Genomic DNA, 20,279 nt, shown 5'->3' on the forward strand with positions numbered 1-20,279 from the left:
AACCGAGAAAAAATATTGTTTTGGGGGACATATGTACTCATTTCTAATTTGATAAATCCAACACGTCTCAAAAGAGTTGGGACGGGGATCAGTGAAATTTAGTAAACATCCAAATAAGATAAAACAACAAAGAAGAACATTTCAAAATGAATTGTACTGACGGACAATATAGGTGTCCAGGTATAAGATCATCACAGAGAGGCTGAGTCACTCAGAATTAAAGATGCAAAGGGAATAATTACCATAGTTATTACATACATTTTTTAATTCAGTTGGATTTATCATGATTGAGTGTATATAAGACATATTTTTGTTAATAAAATCATTGTATAGGTTCATGACATCATGAAATATATATTGGCTGTAGTCTCACTCTAGCACTCCAGGAATTAGAGCTATTGAAAACTGACCATATTAAGAATGCTTAATGCATGAAAATGATACAGGGGTGTAACATTCTCCTAAGCACATGAGCTCACTTGAAATAGACCCAGAAGACATGGGAAACTGTCCTTTGCTTACAGAAGTCAGCAGAAGTTGTAGAAGTCCATTCTTTTTGACAATAATAGAGCATTGCACATCCTGTGCTACAGTGAAAATGGACCATCCAACTTGTGTTAGTGCTAGCTTCAAAAGTCAGCCTCCATGATGGCATGCGGGTGTGCCACATAGTAAGGTCAAATTGCATTCTCTACTATGTTTTAACAGTTTGGCTCCATCCTAAGGACCAGCAGGTGATAAAATTGGGTTTTTGGTCAAGACCTGTCACACTGTAAGCACTACAGAAAGGAAAACATTGCAAAACATGACAAGGAATACACCCACCATTTAAGCTGGTGAAATCATGTCCAAGATAGGAATTAACACTGTTTTTTATATAAAATCATCTCATCGGTTAATGTATTTAACTGTTAAGTGTTCCTCGACATTTGCTGCCATTTATTGTCCCCGTCCCAACTCTTTTGAGACGTGTTGGATTTATCAAATTAGAAATGAGTACATATGTCCCCCAAAACAATATTTTTTCTCGGTTTTAACACTTAATATGTTGTCTTTTCACTATTCTCCATCTAATGAATAGATTGAATGTTTTGAAAATGATAGCATTATGATTTTATTCACTGTTTACCAAACGTCCCAACTTCATCGGATTTGGGGTTTGTATTACAACCGTACATGCTTCAGGATGGCAGATCTTCTCTCTTTAGGATCTGCACTGGCTGTTTGTGTGTGTGTGTGTGTTTGAGACAACAATGCGCGCGCAGTTAGTGATGACGTAACTTCTTAACGGGTCAATACATCAGTACTGCAAGCAAGAGGGTGTATAGATTACGTACGTATATGACCCAGTACTTCCAAAGACTCTTGCAAACCTTTATGTTCACAGATGATGTACGCAGATTGTCCATTATATATTACATGAGTGTTTCTACTCCACAAACAGTGCGAGTGTTAGTGATGACGCTGGTATTTTGTGCTGCATACACAATTACTGTGTCTTGAACATTACCCTTGCTTGCTAATTGGTCCTTCAAGAATCTGGCAGAGACAGACTTGTGAAGGTAGCCTCGCGCGCCATCCTACGTACTTCCACCAAGAGACTTGGCTCCGTACTACGTCTGGCAACTGTTTTCTGTGGAGCGATATTGAGCGGTAGGATTTGGTTGGCCAACCCTCCCCAGAAAACAGCCAATTGGCAAAGAGACAGGTTGATGGGGGAAAGGGGGGAGGGTGCTTATGACGATGACGTAAAACGCCTGTGCTATGTTGTTGAGTAACTGTGGACGATTGGGTGAGAGCTGTCCAATCATTTCAAACCAGAACTGAGTGCAAACTTCTCACTTCCTGCAATCGCGTCAGATCAAACAACCTCCAGACCATGAATACGAAATGAAATGGTAGTATTATGGGATGGTCAGGACCAGGCTAATGTGAAGATATCAGACCTCCTTTGTGAAATGCACTGTAGTTTTCATCCATTGTATGGATTACTTGCACCAACACTGCCATAGATGTTAGTGACAGGATCTATACACAATACGACCACTATACCGTGAGAGGAATTGTCATCAGACAGGCCTACTTGAGGTTTTTTTTTGTTCTACTCAACCTAGATGTTATATAAAGGCCACTGCTCAACCTCTGAGTTTCTGCCTGAGAACTGAGTCACATAGAGATTGTCCTCACACACTGCATCATGTACACAAGCTGATCTCCCTGTTGTGGCCTTGTGTGCCCCTCTTCCTCTCTCTTTCTCTTTCTCTTTCTCCCCCCTCTCTTTCTCTTTCCCTCTCTTCCTGTCTTCTCTCTCTCTCTCTCTCTCTCTCTCTCTCTCTCTCTCTCTCTCTCTCTCTCTCTCTCTCTCTCTCATCCTCAGATTATTCCTGCGCTTTGCAGAAGGACATTCTGCTGCAGGGTCGTCTCTATTTGTCAGAGAACTGGCTCTGTTTCTATAGTAACATCTTCAGATGGGAGACCACGGTAAGCCCTGCAAATAGGATAAGACGCACGCACGCACGCACGCACGCACACACACACACACACACACACACACACACACACACACACACACACACACACACACACACACACACACACACACACACACACACACACACACACATACACACACACACACAGCCTTTTAGCCGCCAATAGATTATATCTCCAATGTGTCCTGAAAAATGACCTTGTCCCCTTTTAGTTCTCCTGCCGTGGTTGCTTGCCGCTGCAGCCAAACGTAGTGTACATTCATAATCTCAGGTGACCTGCTGTAATAAGGCAGTTTAGGTTCATTATGATTTCGTAATTTTGGACATCATTATATTTCTTTTGGCATTATTAGAACTAGAGATGCTGATTTTTAGGATCCTGCCGGATACCGGATCCACTGCTTAAGATCCTGCCGGATCCGGAACCGGATACCGGATCCTACGAAAGTGTTGAAATACATAGCCTACTCACACACGTGGGCCCTTTTTATCACGTTGGCTCAAACTATTTTGACTGAAAAGCCTCGGCTACCGGATCCTGGATCCTGGAACCGGATCCGGATCCTGTGAAAAACCCTATTATCCTGCCGGATCCGGAACCGGATCTTGGATCCTGTGCATCTCTAATTAGAACATTTCTACAATACATGTTGGTAATTCTGGCTTCATTAGAATATTTACTAGAATATTTTCTTCATGTTGTCTTCTATATTGTGTCGCTGCTTCCTGTCAGATCACCATCCTGTTGAGGGACGTGACGAGCCTGACCAAGGAGAAGACGGCCAAGCTCATCCCCAACGCCATACAGATCTGCACAGAAAATGAGAAGGTGAGAAGGGCCATGGCCGAATTCCAGACCGGGCCAGTGGGGCCAGCGGCCAGGGGCCCATGGACTCCAGGGGCCCAGTGGGGGGGGCTTATGGTGATTCTTCTTGTCTGGCCCAGGGGCCCGATGCGGAGTCATACTCCGTCCCTGGATGGGGCGCGCCGTGCTGAGCTATGGTGCACTGCATTAATATGCTGCACCGTATTGCAGTGGCTCTTTTAGGATTTTTTTGCCTTTTGACAGGACAGTGGAGGAGAGACAGGAAACGAGTAGGGAGAGAGAGACGGGGGAGGATCGGCAAATGGCCCGGGGAGGAATTGAACCCGGGTCACCAGCGTAGTAACTCGGTGCCCTACCATTAGGTCACAGCAGGATTTCCATGGTGCATTTAGTTGCGCATATATTTCTGTCAGCATAGTGCAGCAGAGAGGGCGTTGTGTGTGTTAGTGTGGCACAAAAGCTGAAGGTGTATGCAGTTAGAGGATTAACATTTTCACATGCACATCACATGTTATTGGAATGAGTATTGTGTGAGTTTTAGGCACATCCAGAAGCGTTTGATGGGTGGGTGCATGTTTAGTAAGCTCACCTCGGACGAAACGATTAGCTTGTGAGATTGGCCAGACTATGAGTTTTGTTGTTGTGTTAGCCAGGTTATTAACCTTCCAAGCTACAAACACAGGAGCAGAGATGTCTAAAGTAAAGTAAATGTGATGTAAGCACAACAGTAGTGCATGCTATTACACAGTTGTTACACCAGTTATGCAGCTGTACCTAATGAGCGTTTTATAATGACCTCCACTTCTACTTCATGCACCTCTGCACAGGAGATTTCAGTCATTGACTCTTGTATCTTGTCTAAGAGTTGTGATGATTACAGTCGTCTGATTGCTATCTGTGGGTTTCCTCCGCAGCACTTCTTTACCTCCTTCGGGGCTCGCGATCGCAGCTACATGATGGTCTTCCGGCTCTGGCAGAACGCACTCATGGACAAGGTGCGGAACTAAAGTCTCTCTCTCTCTCTCTCTCTCTCTCTCTCTCTCTCTCTCTCTCTCTCTCTCTCTCTCTCTCTCTCTCTCTCTCATGGACAAGGTGCCACACTCATCTCTACCTTCCTCCTTCCTCTGTCTCTGTCTTCGCTCTCTCTTTTAAATGAGGATCAGGAGGGTTGACTTCAGGGCCAGAGGCAAACTCTCTCTTGTTCTTATATTCTTCCTAATAATAATTCTCAAAAATAATGCATTGTGATTAGCTCCATAATAGTTACCAGTACTTCATGCACGTTCTCTAGTGTGTGCAAGACATCATCTATGCCCCAGGTTATGTTTTTCTCCCAGCTCTTCTCTCTTCCCTTCTGCATCCCGATCTTCTTCCATCACGCACTCCCTCTCTCTACCTCTCTTCCCTCCTCACCACATTCTATATACTTTCTCTGTCTCCCTCTTTATCTCCTCATCTTGCTGTCGTCCCTTTCTCATCTTACCACCTTCTCTCCTTTTTTTCTCTTTCTCTCTCTCTCTCTCTCTCTCTCTCTCTCTCTCTCTCTCTCTCTCTTCTCTCTCTCTCTCTCTCTCTCTTTCTGCTCTCCTTTCAGACGCTCTCCCCTAAGGAGTTGTGGCACATAGTGCACCAGTGCTACGGCACGGAGCTGGGGCTGACCAGCGAGGACGATGACTACGTCTCCCCCACGGCAGAGCACATCAACGGGCTGCTGTGAGTACACAACCACCACCTTCCTCCACCTCCACCTCCACCTCCACCTCCACCTCCACCTCCACCTCCACCTTGTTTGATTAGTGGCATACAGCTTCACAGAGTTCAACACAAACCCTGTATAGCAATGCAGCCACTCATAGATGAGCTTTGTTGATTTATTTCTTGATGAGGGGTGTAAAACAGTGATTTCCAACTGGGCATATGCATACCACTAGGGGCACACAAACACACTGCCGGGGGGTTACATGGAAACATGAATTATAAATGTATGGAGCAAATAAGTCACGTTGGGGTTCAGGAATGGACGCAGCACGAGTTCACTCATAAAATGACAAAAAGGTTTAGAGGCTATGCAAGACAGAAAATAGGTTGGGAAAAGTTGGGGTAGAGTAAAATTGAACATGGACCCTGCGGAGCTCATTTCCAGCTCCCCCACCACCCCCTTCCATTTCCCTCTGCAATTCAGACAGTCCAAGGTCAGCTTCATTGGCTGCAATAAAATATTGATTCAGTAGATAAAAAAATGTTGATGAGCAGTGTAGACCAGGGCAGGATTAAATTTGGCTGTATGCAGTTTGGGGAAGGCAGTTGGCTTTGAACCCTGCACCCTCTGGCTACCAGGGTACCCTCTGGGTGTGCTACCAGGGTACCCTCTGGGTGTGCTACCAGGGTACCCTCTGGGTGTGCTACAAGAAACAGTCAGCCTTGTTCTAGTGACAATGTGAGCTCACCTACAAACACAGTGACAGTGCAAAGGACACTCATTTTCCCCCTCTATCCTCCTCCGCCATCCAGAGATGAGCTCTCTTTGCCACAGTGTACATGTACATATTGATTCAACAGCAGGAGATATTGATTTCTGTAGAGGGAGATATTGTATTGAGTCATATAAATAGAGGAAGATATTGACCGCCCTGAGTAATAGGAAGAACACCCCCCCCCCTCCCCATTCTTACAAAAGCCAATTTTACTGCTGGTGAGCAGTGATGGACAACCTGGCTTTAGAAGCTGCAGTGTTTTTTACCACATAATTTCTCCAACCAGCAGTCCCATAGGCAAATGTATTACAGCCTCAGATATACACGTAGAAGCAATAAGTGAAAGAGTAGACGATGGCTTCAGGATTCAGTTCTACTGAGTCAGGGAGTGCAGTTACATGCAGGGAGTACTGTGTTGGGGTTTATCTGTATTCGGTTTAAACCAAGCTCCAGGATATTCGGTTTACATGTCTTAAACAGCTTTCTGCAACTAAAAATGCAACTGTTCTCCAAACACAGCCAAATTTGGAATTAATGAATAGTTTACAGTTTGGATAACTTTATTACACAACTATGTTTTTTGAAGATCACTGTAAGAATGTTGGTGCTCTTGGCTTCTAATTTATGGCAAATCCACACATGAATGCACTATTAATCACCAACTTTCAAAGAGCTATGAAGAATATTACTGAATTTTAGTGGAAAATGTAAAAAGTAGACACAGGTTTGCTGTTTTAAGAGATTTATCGCTAAATCTTGAGGTAATCCAATAATGACATGTCAGATTAGTATTCCTTTAATGGTGGGGTTGCAGGTATGACATCTCGCTGGGGGAACTCCCCCAGGATTCTAAGGTTCTACATAGACTGATGTCATAATAGTACATTTTCTTAAAATGGTTAACCTGCAACCCCACCTTTAATGTTAACCTTTCAATGTGAGCATACAACCATCTAGGTCCCAGTTTTATATGCCTACCTACCATTGGCTTCAAAACCTTTGCTAATCTTGATCCCATCAAACCAGTTCCTTTTTCTTTTGTAGAACCGTCTAAGTCAGACATAGCTTGCTGAATGAGCTACGACTTAACCTTGCTTGTGGAGAGAGACACTGCTTCACTGTCTTTGCTGGTATTTAGTGAGAGAGAGTGAGAGGGAGAAGGTCAGGGGACAAAGAGAGATGGCCATGGGAATCGCTTCCCCTTGAAAACTTTTGGGCTGTAAGAAGGACGTGGGGAACCTTGCAGGGTGAGATGGAGCATTTTCTTGCCTTCAAAGAAGACTGTTGTTCAAGGTTTTGATTATACGTTGAACATGAAATGTCAGCACAGCATGAAATTTTGCATAATTTGCCTCACTCAGTTTCACCCTTACCGCTTCCTATGTCAGTAGTCTGGTGGTGGAGTTGTGGATGATATTCTGGGAGGGTGTTATCAACAGCATTGTAGCTGGACTCATTTGGCAGTAAGGGGTGAAGATGAATTCTGCAAATTATGTGAACAGTGTAGAGACATATTCCATGGCTTGGTTCAATACTAATTTAAAAACCTTGAAGATCAATGCAGGATAATGCGTCATCTCACCCTGCAAGATTCACCACACCTTTCTTATAACCCAAAAGCTTTGGTGGGAAGTGATTTTATGGACTGGCCATCTCAGTCTCCTGACCTTATCTGCATTGAAAAGCACCTAGAGTTAGTGAAGCAGTGGCTCTATTCATGACGGCAATGCAGAAGCAAGGATGAGTTGGAACTTCATTTTGGGCAAGTCATTTCTGATGTAGACAGCTCTACAAATAAAAAATTGAAAGGGTTTGATGGATTCAATGGCAGTTGAGATTGGAGATCTGGAGAGTATACAGGATGTGATTGTGAACAATACTGTTAAGCTCATGTTGAAAGTTAAGCTTTAGAAGAATACTCAACTGACATGTTTGTAATAGTATTATTGATAAATATTTAAAAACTCTCAAAAAAGAACACTTGCATAATATCATTGTCCAGCTTTTTTGCCCCACATAATTTCATATAGATCATAGCTTTTTGAAAATTGGTGTTTATTCGTAATGTATATTCATACTTGGATTTAAGAATTATAATTTGAAAGATATTGGTGGTGTTGGCTCATATCCTGACTGTACATGTCTTGTGCGTAATGAACTAATGTCAAGCGTTTATTTTGTGTGTTTAGAGTGTGGTGCAGTCCTTTGTTGTCGTGTTTGTGTCTTCAAGTGTCCAGTTGACCAGTGTTGTTTTCTTTATTTAGTTCTGTTTGTCTACCGTCCAGTCCTCGTGTCTTGAGTCTCATTTCCTTTCATTAAAACTTCTTTTGAACCTCCTATGTGCTTCGATTTCCTCTATTCTGCCCCCTCTTTCCTCTCTCTCTGTCTCTGTCTTTCTCTCCCTCTTTCTCTCTCCCCCATCCATTTGCCCCCACCCTCTTCCTTCTCTCTCTCTCTCTCTCTCTCTCTCTCTCTCTCTCTCTCTCTCTCTCTCTCTCTCTCTCTCTCTCTCTCTCTCTCTCTCTCTCTCTCTGTCCTTTTCTGTACATCACTGATGTAAACTGGCCTCTGGTTCTCTTTCTCTTTCCTATATGTCTGAACTGTATGAACCTGTTTGTCACACCTTGTGTCCGTCTCTCATATTGGAACTGGGGAAATGTCAAGCACTGATGGACACTGTATAACTTAAATTGTACTTTAAATAGGAATGTACTCTTCAGTGTTGTGTTCCACACACAGGCAATGTGGTTACCTTCTGCAGGCACTAGCAATACCTACCTGTAGACCTGTGAAATCTTGAAATTGGAATGTCTTGGGTGGGTGGGAATGTTATGTCATGTTTTGTTAATTGATGTTTTTACTTTTCTTCTCCATTCAGAAGTAAATATATATATATATATATTTTTTTAAATGCATTTTTTCCCTCCACCTCTGTAGTCCAGTTGAGGAGCCCGTCCCACCACCAGTGGACCTGCTGGACCTTAGCGCCGCACCTCCTCTCACCCCCACCTCCCCTCTGGCCTGCTCGCCGCCCCCCGCTACTCCTTCAGCCACCTCCCCGTCCCCCACCAGCCCTGCTGCTGCCGCTGCCACCTCCTCCTCCTCGGCCACCATGCTGGGCTCCTCTCCGCCCTCCTCTGCCTCCGCCTCCGCCTCCGTGGACGTGCCTGGTGTGGTGGGCCGCCTGGGCCCCAGTGGCAGCTTCAGCGGGGAGCCGGATCCCCCCACCCCCCCTAACTCTCAGAGCTCCTCTCTCGCCTCCGCCACCCCCTCAATGCTCACCGGGGCTGCATCTGCATCTGCCGTGAGTTTTTCACACACACACACACACACACACACACACACACACACACACACACACACACACACACACACACACACACACACACACACACACACAAATACAAACTTTTTGAAAATCGATGACCAATACTCAAATATTATTCTGCCTGGCTGTAAACTGTGTGTATGTGACTTTCGAGTCCCATATCTAATACACATGTACACACACGCACACACACACACACACTGCCTTGGTGTAAATATGCTGGCAGCGCTATGGATGTCTTTGCAATTGTCCTTGTTCAAAGCCTCGTTGGACCAGAGCCACGTGTCACACCGTGACAACAAGATTACTGGAAAGTGACATTAATGGACTGACACAACAGAGGATCAGATTGGCCCCAAGTACTGTTACTGACTCAGGGCGAAGGCGAGAGTGTCTGTGTAGGAGTGTGTGTGTGTGTGTGTGTGTGTGTGTGTGTGTGGTGTATGAGAGGCCTCTCTCTGATCTGTTAGCCCACGCATGTGAGCCAATGGTGCAGTGACTGCAGTGTGTCTGCAACATGACTCACTTTGCCGGTCTTTCTATCTACCTCTCTTCTCTCTGTCTCTCTGTTTTGTTATTCTATGTTTCCTGTTATCACTCTCTTTTTGTGTCTGTCTATCTATCAATCACTCACTCTGTCTCTCCGTCTCCATCTACCTCTCTGTCTCTCTCTCGGTCTCTCTCTCTGTCTCTCTCTCTCTCCTCTCTCTCCTCTCTCTCCTCTGTTGTCCTCGTACCCCTCTGCCTCTACCCTGCCTGCTGTCTAGAATCTGGAGGAGGGCGGGGACTCTCTGTCGGAATCGGCCAATAACCTGCTTCCTCCCCTGCCGCCTCACGGGCTGGGCAACCTGTCATCACTCGACATGACCAATGAGGATGACCTGCCCACAGACCCCAGCAACTCCTCCGACACGCAGGAAGAGAGTGAGTTCCAGACTGATCATGCATGTGTACACATCACTTTTTACCCTCTGACTCTCAGGATGTCCTGATGTTCAAATGTGTAAACCCAGTCATCATTAAAAAAAAAGTTTTTGTCAAAAGTTGTGTCACTAAGTGTGTGATGGCGTGATGTGACATACAATGTTCAGTGTTAAATTTTCCCCCCTTTTTGGTCTTTGGCAAATCATAGTCCTGTGTGACATGGCTTGACATACGGCTGACAGACAAGAAGAGAGTGAGTTAGCAACTGATCTTATAATATGCACATGCCCTTTTTTACCCGTAGTAAATTAGGAAATCTTCCCAACTTGAACATATTTAATGCCACCGTCATCATAGAAGAACCTACACATTTTCTTCAAATTGTATCAAAGTTGGGATGGCATGATGACACAAAATGTGTTAAGGCATGATGTGACATCAGCATATAATGTGCTCTGGATACATATCCTACTATTTTGGGAATTTGAAAAATAGTAGTACTGTGTAGTATTAGTAATAGTGACGTGAGTAAGACTGTGAAAAAGTATGGCCGCATCTTTATTATGTCTCAAAATGGAGTGAGAATAGCTGGCAGGATTTTTTGGTGTGAAAAAGGTTTGGAAAAGCCATATGTAAAGACCACGGACTGTCCTCTGCAGTTTGTATCTGTAATGAATTACAGTAATAGGGAAGATGATGCCAAAAATGTTGTCCTGGAATTTGAGGAGATGCCAGGTCAGATCAGAGACGATTGATGATGAGGAGGAGGAGAGCGTTCGTAAGGACTTTCTTCCGGAGTCAATGTGACATAAGGTTCTAGGCTGCCATGTCTATGAGATGCTGTGCCCCTTTAGGGGGTTCAGTATCAGTGGTGGTCGGGGGGGGAACATTTTGAAAGTCATGCCCATTTAGGAGACCGGACTTGATCTCACTTTGTTGTATTGGTGAGGCGTTGAACGATTTACTTAAATTGTTGGTTACCATCTTGAAAATCTTTGGCCAGATATCTTGTGCCCTAGAATCAGAGAGACTGGTCCCTGCCGTGGCCAATCGGTGGGGCACTCGCCTGGCATGCGACTGACCCGGGTTTGATTTCCGGCCTGGGTCTTTTGCCGAGCCCTCCCCGTCTCTCTCCCAATTTGCGTCCTGTCCACCTCTCACACTGACTGGAGAGGTGAGAGTGATTCAGTGATTAAGTATGACACCCGATCTGCGTATTTGAAGTGTTTTGAAGTGACTTATCTGCACATTTTCACATTATGTTCGATAGGCGACAAAACTTTTGTCTTGTGAAAATCTGCCCTGTCTGTGTTCAAGAAAGGGTCAATCTTTCTTTGGTGCATGAAATTTATTTTTGTGCATACATTTTCATTCGGGAGGGTTGTAGCTTTCATATGAGTGACTTCTGAAGCCAAGTGATTAATTGAAAGTCAGGTTATTAGCTGTTATTCCAAACAGATGGATAGGCGACAACTCTTTCGGAGACGGGTGTAAAGTCGAAAAAGAAAAGAAAAGAAAAAAAGAGAGACTGGATGAGATACTACTTTTAGAATCTCTGCTAGAATTCTGCTTTGATTTCAGCAGCCCCAGTCCTCTACTTTGACTCCATGGTTTGCACTGCTGCGCTGTGCTGCTGCTGTCTCCTGGGTGTGCAGCTCTTGCTGTACCCTTGCCTGACCTCTCTCTGAGATGCGCTGTTCCTTTCTTTCCTTAAGGCTTGTTTTGTTCTTTTCACATCCTCACTCGATGCCCCCCCTAGAGATCAGTAGCAGCGGAGAAGTCCTACACATACAGGACACACATGCACACGCACATGCACATGCACACACATTTTACACAAACCATTTTATACACACACACACATACTCACACATGCTTCAGTCATGTGTTGCTGTGGTTCAAACACCCACAGCTGTCACATGAAGCAGCAGCCGTTGGTGGGCCGGCCAGCTGTCTCCTCATGGGCCCTTCCCTCCCTCCAAGTGGCCTGATGAAGACATGAGGGTCGCAACGTTGCGTTCTTGTTATTAAATTCACCACAGAAGACAAGCAGTGTTGTGGACTTTAGTCACTCTACTTGGATTTATGCTTTTACTGTCCTGCAAAGGGCCCATCGGTGTACACATCTACTCCTTTGAACCCTCCCCTCCCTCCAGCTTATTAACCACAGACACTTCATTTGCGCAACTGACGACTTCTCTTCTCCACTAAAGGGTCACATTCAGTCGGTGTGTTGTACAGGCAGGCAAGGACTGCAGTGGCTGCTTTCAGTTCTCCTGGCTGCAACCAGGCTGCTCTGGTTTACCGTGGCAGTTCCAGCGAGCTTCAAAAAGACAAACCTCCAGGGGCAGGCGTGTCTGGTTGAGAAAGTAAAAGTCCTGCCCCGTATTTAATCCAGGCAATTTGCTGAGCTGAGGTGATTTCGCTAATCACCAGCTCTACCGTAAGATGTAGGTTAATTAGGATCAGGTGATTTGAAGAGTGTGAGCAAAAGGAATATAATGGCAGGACTTCTTACGTTCATAAGCCAGCTTGTGTGCCTCAAACCCACCCCTGGCATTTACGGGCTTTGTGTAAGCCACAAGTTTGCCGACAGTAGCACTAAGCTCACTCACTCTAACCCAGAGGTGGACAAACACAGGCCCGGGTGCGGCATGCGGCCCACTGATCCATTTCATATGGCCCACAGAGCTTTTGCAAGACGTACAACTTTTACATTCAAAGTGAAGTTCACTACTTACCCAACATTCTTAAAATGGTTACCCAGGACAGGGCGCTTGCAGGTTTGACATTTTCCAAGGCTATGATATTCATCTCAATACATGTCATCATTACAATGTGCAGGAATGAATTGGCCAACAAGTAATGTTAGCTTGCATTATCTTTTTATGGCCCTTTGGTCAATTTTCTAAACCCATCATGGGCCTTTTCCCAAAATAGTAGCCCACCCCACTCTAACCCCTCTAAGGCCGATGGTTGTATACTACAGAGGTGTCTGTTTAAAAGGGGTGGTGGTGTTGGAGTTGATGATGTGTTATTACAACACATACTACAGACAATGAATAGACTGACTGTTGTTGGCCATAGTGCCTGAGGGTGGAGAAGCAAATATGGTGGTGTTTGTGTGTGGAAAGGCTGCGTGTGTGCGTGTGTGCGTGCGTGCGTGCGTGTGTGTGCGTGTGCCCGTGTGTGCATGTGCATGCCACTATGAGTGTTGTTGGTGTTGATGTTGTTGGGGCAACAGCGTCAGGTGAGAGAGAGAGAGAGAGAGAGAGGAAATGTAGACATGCCGTCAGGGTGACTGGCCTCTTTGTACTGGTGCCAACTACCAAGCTCTAGCAGGCTGTCAGCATCGCTCTGGTCCTCTGGATGCAGTGAAGTAGCAGCAGCAGCAGCAGCAGCAGCAGCAGCATAGGTGATTTTTGTGCTTGCTGTTAAAAGCACTGAGTGGGTTTTAGTCACAATTCCTTAATATGTTGACTCATAGCAAGTGATACATTGTCTAGTGCAATTAAAAAAAAATTTTTTTTAAATGATTTCAATTTACTAGTGCTTCTCTAGTGCTCCTTATGTGTTAAAATAATGACCCTAAAGCTTGTCCTTACAGCTGACCTAAAATGGCTTTGAATAAGAGCGCTACGTGCTGTTTATTACTGTATTGTACTGTACTTGAGGTGCATTCACTATAGGGAAAACAATTGGTTAATTATTACTAGAAGATAAATTGATAACTTGAATATGAAGATCAAGATTAATGTGCAGTGCGGCTGGCTGCACGTTTAATCATCGAACTGGCCAAAGGCAAACGACCTATGGCCTTGCAATGCAAGAGACAAGGAAACGAGTACAGAGAGCTCGAGTGAAAGGCAGCAAAGCTTTCGAAATTAGACGATCTGGATTTTTGAGGAAAGAATAGCCATGATGATTGGATATCCAGGATCAGAAACAGACCTCAGCGATTGTGCATCAGGTAATATCAGGACCACACAGAGACAAAAATCAGATGGGAAAGACTGTTGTATTCTGTAGCGCGCCATGGCTGACCTCAGGTCTGGGGACATTTCTCTGCAAGAAAAGCTATACAGGACCACAGCGAGAATACTGAGTCGGGCGAGATTGTTTTTTATTATCAGAGGTGGTAAAAGTAATGGTACTTAGAAAGTAGAAAAAGTAGCTCTCTAGACCAAAGTCAGGCCAAGGATTTTTTTCTTCATCAGCATACTATGCATGTAAGATTTCAGTCCTGAAAGTTAAAATCCAACAAGCACGTGGTGCATTCATTTGTTGTTAACAAAGTGGATAGTTATGTAGCTGCAGCATTTGTTATGTTAGCTTTTCTAGCATCTTACAGCCTTGGTGATGGCTTCTAAGCCAGGTGTAGTCGCCCCTTAATGTCTTCTTCATCTGTTGGGCATAACCTGATCTCTTAATTGGTTTCATGCCTGATTTACACCCCCACCTATGCGAAAAAAAACACATACAGTAATAGATGCTGTAAACCAGTGGTGCGCAAACTGTGGTACGCAAGATTTCTCTGGTGGTAAGCTGGGGAATTCATTTTTTTCTGCATTGATTTGAAGGCTGATCGAGCTGCTGCAGTGGAAAATGTCTCTTTGGTCCCACATTTTGTACTATTGGACTGTATGAATCGGAAAACATAATGCAGAATCATACTAGGCTACAGAGATGTGGACTTGTGACTTGTGACTCGGACTGACTTGTGACTTGAGTCACAAATGACTCGACTTGAGACTTGACTTGCCAATATTAGGAGTGACTTGTGACTTGACTCGACTTGTACGCTATTGACTTGAGACTTGACTCGACTTGACAGTTTTAGCTTGCAATGACTTGCAATTGTGCTCCAAGTCAATGAATATATATATTTTTTTGCATTTTGTGTGTGAAAAAAATGCATGAAAGAAAGAAAAAATAAATGATTTACCTTCAACCATAGTCAAAAACCATGCTAAAAAATATATATGATCAAGTGTGGGTTGCATGGTCCCCCAAACAAACATGAAAGCTTGTCTGCAGCTGTGCTGTAATGGTTAGGGAGTTGGGCTGGAGATCACAGAGTTGCAGGTTTGAATCCCACCCTTAAACCCACCTCTTCCTACATCTCCATCCATGACTGAAGTGCCCTTGAGCAAGGCACCTAACCCCATATTGCTCAAAGGACTGTCACCAATATATGCGTTGGATAATTAATGAATAATTATAAACCGTGGTAAAACCATGGTTAGTTTTCAGAGTAAAACCATGGTTCAATTTATAGTTAAACCTAGTAAAACCAAAAACCAATGCCGAACCATGCTCAAAAAACTGAAATCATAGTATACCATGGTCGATTTTCGGGACATGACTGGCGAAGGGGGACATGCAAAGCAGTGTGGAGAGGTAATGAATTTATGACCAAAGGTAATTGTCAATATTGCACATAGAATACAAGGTGACTTGTTAATGACTTGGAAAAAATAAGACTTGGACTTGGACTTGACTTGGCTTTGGCACTACTTGGACTTGGACTTGACTTGACTTGGCTGTGGCACGACTTGGACTTGGACTTGACTTGGTCAAATGTGTCGTAACTTGTGACTTGACTCGGACTTGATTGGAAGGACTTGAGACTTTCTTGCGACTTGCAAATTAGTGACTTGGTCCCATCTCTGCTAGGCGAGCAAGAGATTTAAAAACAAATTGGCTCTGAATGTAACTGTAGCTGTTGATGCTGCGTGCATTTTACTTTCACTTTTTACTTCGGCCTCCGCTGCTCAGTACGCTAATTGAGGTGGTGTGTGAAGTAGAAATATTCAATATACAGTATTTTCACAGGTGGCACAGAACACAAAAAAGTTTGAGAATCACTGCTAAAAACAAAACTAAATTGTTCACTCCGAAACATTGTTTAACACCAGTACATGACGGTACATGTAGGCTGACATCAGTATACTGTACAAAGAATATGTGATATTTGGCATTCGTATAACTCAACTCAGTCAGTCAGTCAGACAGAGGAAGATGATAAGTCTGCAATCTGTTCTGTAGTGTAGGACACACAGTTCTGACAGTTTGGACAGTTGGTCATTCAGCAACCGGCTCGATTTCATCGCCGTCATGCAATTTTCCTCTGTGGTTTCTCATTCACCGGCATCGGGATATGATGAAGCCATTTCCTGTCCGTGACATCAGAGTGACATTTGTCTCTGTGTTGTATGAACCCATTGTGAGGAGAACATATGGTGTGTGCTCGCAATGGGCTCTAAGCTTAGGGGAATTGAGATGATCTAGGCTCTTTTAATGAAAAAGGAAAAAAAACATGACGCTAACAATTTAACTCTAAAAAATGTCTATGTATTGATTTCATTGAACTTACTTATCGTGTAACCAACAGACTTCACCTTACTTAATCAGAAGAAGTCAGGGGAATGCACTGTATGTATTCTAAGATACATTATATGTATGTACAGTAAGTGAAGGTCTTCAGAGAATACTTTGTTTTTAATTTCTCTTGAATGGAAGCTGCGCTGAGAAAACAAACATCATACTGTTTGGAATGTTGTGTATCTAAGTCATAATCTTGATGGACTGCACTGTAGAAAAGGATTTGTTGACACAAGTCAGTCATGTGTTTTGTCCAAGATTAGCTATGTAAACATTCAGAGTTGAGTTTGACTTTTAAAAGCATGCCATATCTCCAACCACTCGTCTCGTATCTCACATTGTTTCCTTTGAGTGAGTGAAAGTTTTAAAAACTTTAAATTGTATTTGAAGATGACTTTAATAGAAGGTTGATGCAATACACATTCTAGGACGAATGATTCAAGAATGGAAAAGTGAGGTTGAGAAATGAAGACGTTCTTTGTAATGCACCATCTACTTTAAGCAGTGTCAGGCTCACTTGACTGAATCATTTTTCCAACTTGTGTGTAATTAATTTGATTGTGGACATGAATAAAGAAGTGAACTGTGTGTGTTTGTGTGTGTGTGTGTGTGTGTGTGTGTGTGTGTGTGTGTGTGTGTGTGTGTGTGTGTGTGTGTGTGTGTGTGTGTGTGTGTGTGTGTGTGTGTGTGTGTGTTCGTGTGCGTGTTCACGCGTGTGTGTGTGTGTGTGTGTTCACGTGTGTGTTTGTGCGTTTGTATGTGTGTGTTCCGCAGGTGAGATTGAGGCATTCTGTGCGGACCTGGCTGGCCGTCGACACATCAACACGGTGGTGCGCATGAGCGTGGACAAGCTGCATGACCTGCTCTTCTCCGCAGACACACACTTCATACAGCACCTCTTCTCACAACGACACTTCACAGGTGACACACACACACACACACACACACACACACACACACACACACACACACACACACACACACACACACACACACACACACACACCATACAGTATCTGTTATCACAACACTTCACTAATGAGGCACACACACATACACATGCACACACACACACACACCATACAGTATCTGTTATCACAACACTTCACAGATGAGGCTGACACGCACATACGCACACACGGTGCATTTACATACAGTAGGTGAGACAGTATGACAAACACACAATTGTGTTCCTGTGTTCAGAGTGAGACACATGCACGCAGACAGTCATGCCACTAAGCTTAAAAAAACAACCTCAAAAACAAGTACTGTCTCATGATTTTGAGTTTGCCCTACAAAGTTGAGTACTTCCCATACTATGCTAAGAAATAGAAGTAGGTTCCTCATATATGGTACCTCTACCACACACACACACACACACACACACACACACACACACACACACACACACACACACACACACACACACACACACACACACACACACACACACACACACACACACACACACACACAATTGGGCACACACACTGTTTTTCATGAAACAGTCAATAGTGTTCGCTTAATTTTTTGCCACATTGTCACCTCACCTGTTTCCACTTCCCTTGGTCACCCTTCAGTGCTAATATTTGCTCTTGCAAGGAATAAGGTTAAAGGCCAAACCCATTGAAAAGTACTACAAGGCTTGTCAAAGACTGGGCTTGGCAGAGAGGAACTAAAGGTATTTGAGCAGGCTTTGGGCCTTTGTTACACACGTATGGAGATATTTTTTAAAAGATTATATTTTTTAAACCGGGTACATATTTTGATCCCGTTTACGCGGACATGCGGATAAAACAAATCTTCATTGTGACAGGTGCGTTTTAGAAATCTCCACTTAAAGCTCTGTTTAAAATTTTTATGGAAGTAGAGTTCGATTTACATGTAAACAAAAGCCCCAAATGTATGCGTTTTCAAAAATACCCGCATACCATCCGTATAAACAGTCTAACTTAGTAGTCTATTAGTCATGATGAGTTCAGATGGGATATGAGATCAAGCATTCCTGACTGCAAACCATTTTAACCTGCTTGCAGAGTACATTAAAGGGGCTCCAGGAAGAGATTAAAAGTTTAATTAATCACGGTACCGAGTCAGGCGATGCTTGTGCGAGTCATTATTAAGTGAACGATGGCTCTCGTGGCCGCTTCCATGGTCCGCTGTCAGAAAACCTCACATGCAACTTTTGACCGCGTCGGACTGAAAGTGTGTCGTTGGAAACACTTTTTATTTGAAACATGGCTTTGCATACCATATTCAGATTTGTATCAACTGCTGGCATTCCGTGATGAAAAACAGTCTCACAGTGAGTTTTTTTAGCAGCATTTTTTCATTACGGTGTAGATTTTGAGACCGGCATGCCATGGCCGCTGCGCAAATGACGTCGTCCTACCTAGTGCCTCTTTAACAGGAATGACGCTTCTCATTGCATGCGGCACATACTTAACCTTTATTTCCAAATAAAAACACAGTAATGCTAAACATACAAATGTTGGCCCCCATGTTGCCATGTATGTAATGCGATGAGGAACCAGTCCAGTTCAGAGAGATTTTTTACTTGTTTTATTTCCTTTAAAAGCGTAGGAGTTTTGTTCCGTTAGTTTGAGAAACTGCAAATTAGTAAATGTCATGTGGCTGGTTCCCCATTTCGGTGGCGAGGTGTACGTACTTCCACCTCTCTCCACCCCGTCTCACAATAGGGGCAGCAGACCAGACCGGTTTGGTGCGTTTGGCCACTAGACTGTTGCTGTGCAGTTCCCTCGTAAGGTGGTAGTGAATGACTCTCACTGACCACAGCAATGGTGATGTCTGATACTTCTCTATACCTCTGCCTCTTGAACCGTTGGGGAGAAGGTGCCACAACATGTATACAGTAGGCAGGGCTGCTGACAGCTTTGGTCGGGCCCAGGACAAAGTCATCTGAAAGCCCCCTTCCCCTTACATACGTACAATGTTATGTCATACAATGTTATGAAACCCAGTTCACGTTCACCTATAGTCTATTTATAGTACCGGTAAATATTATGCACTTGCATCATTCATACCTAAAGTACTGTATTTAGGTTACCCTTTCACTATATTTGGTACAGAAATGTTGCATGAAGGAAGAATTGCACAGCCACATTTTGCACTGTTTCTGTTAGTAGCACTATGTATGCAATATTACACTCATTTAATTGCTTGAAAATGTGTCTGTGTATGATAGAAATGTCACAAAATAAATCTACTCCTCATCCTCCTCGCCCACTCCCCTCCTCTTCCTCTCCCTCTTCATCCTTTTCCTCTCCCTCCTCCTCCACTTCTCCCTCCTCCTCCTCATCCTCCTCTCCCCCCTCCTCCTCCTCCTCCTCCTCCTCCTCCTCCTCCTCCTCCCAGACCTCAGTGTGCGTGACTGGCAGGCGGATGTGGGAAATGGCAACACCACGCGCGTGCTCAGCTACACCATTGCCATCAACAACCCCCTGGGCCCCAAAACCGCTCCTGTGGTGGAGACACAGGTCTGAACTTGCTGTCTTGTCTGTATGTCTGCCTACCTGTCCCACTCTCTGTCTCACTCCCTCTGTCACTCTCTGTCTGTGGATGTCTTGTGTGTTTTGCCTCTCTTTTTCCCCTCTGTTCAGTTCTGTCCAGTTCATTCTGTTACCCACTTTGCTCTGTCTGCCGTCTTGTCTGTTGCTTGCTCTCTCTCCTCTCTCTCTCTCTCTCTCTCTCTTTCTTTCTTTCTTTCTTTCTTTCTTTCTTTCTCTCTCTCTCTCTCTCTCTCTCTCTCTCTCTCTCTCTCTCTCTCTCTCTTTCTTTCTTTCTTTCTTTCTTTCTTTCTTTCTTTCTTTCTTTCTTTCTCTCTCTCTCTC

At 44.1% G+C, this 20,279-nt stretch overlaps 1 protein-coding gene across 2 annotated transcripts in view; it reads left to right on the top strand.

Annotated features, from left to right (window-relative positions):
- gramd1a (GRAM domain containing 1A) overlaps positions 1-20,279 on the top strand; it is a 58,440-nt gene that overhangs the window by 19,569 nt on the left and 18,592 nt on the right. For both annotated transcript variants that reach the window (XM_063199493.1, XM_063199492.1), the window contains exons 5-12: positions 2,378-2,481; positions 3,226-3,321; positions 4,233-4,313; positions 4,913-5,031; positions 8,730-9,096; positions 9,888-10,044; positions 17,203-17,349; positions 19,804-19,925. In XM_063199493.1, the coding sequence (XP_063055563.1) occupies positions 2,378-2,481; positions 3,226-3,321; positions 4,233-4,313; positions 4,913-5,031; positions 8,730-9,096; positions 9,888-10,044; positions 17,203-17,349; positions 19,804-19,925 (1,193 nt within the window). The remainder of the gene's footprint in view (positions 1-2,377; positions 2,482-3,225; positions 3,322-4,232; positions 4,314-4,912; positions 5,032-8,729; positions 9,097-9,887; positions 10,045-17,202; positions 17,350-19,803; positions 19,926-20,279) is intronic.

The sequence above is a fragment of the Engraulis encrasicolus genome, chromosome 5 (assembly GCF_034702125.1).
Source record: "Engraulis encrasicolus isolate BLACKSEA-1 chromosome 5, IST_EnEncr_1.0, whole genome shotgun sequence".
In the NCBI taxonomy this organism is placed as follows: domain Eukaryota; kingdom Metazoa; phylum Chordata; class Actinopteri; order Clupeiformes; family Engraulidae; genus Engraulis; species Engraulis encrasicolus.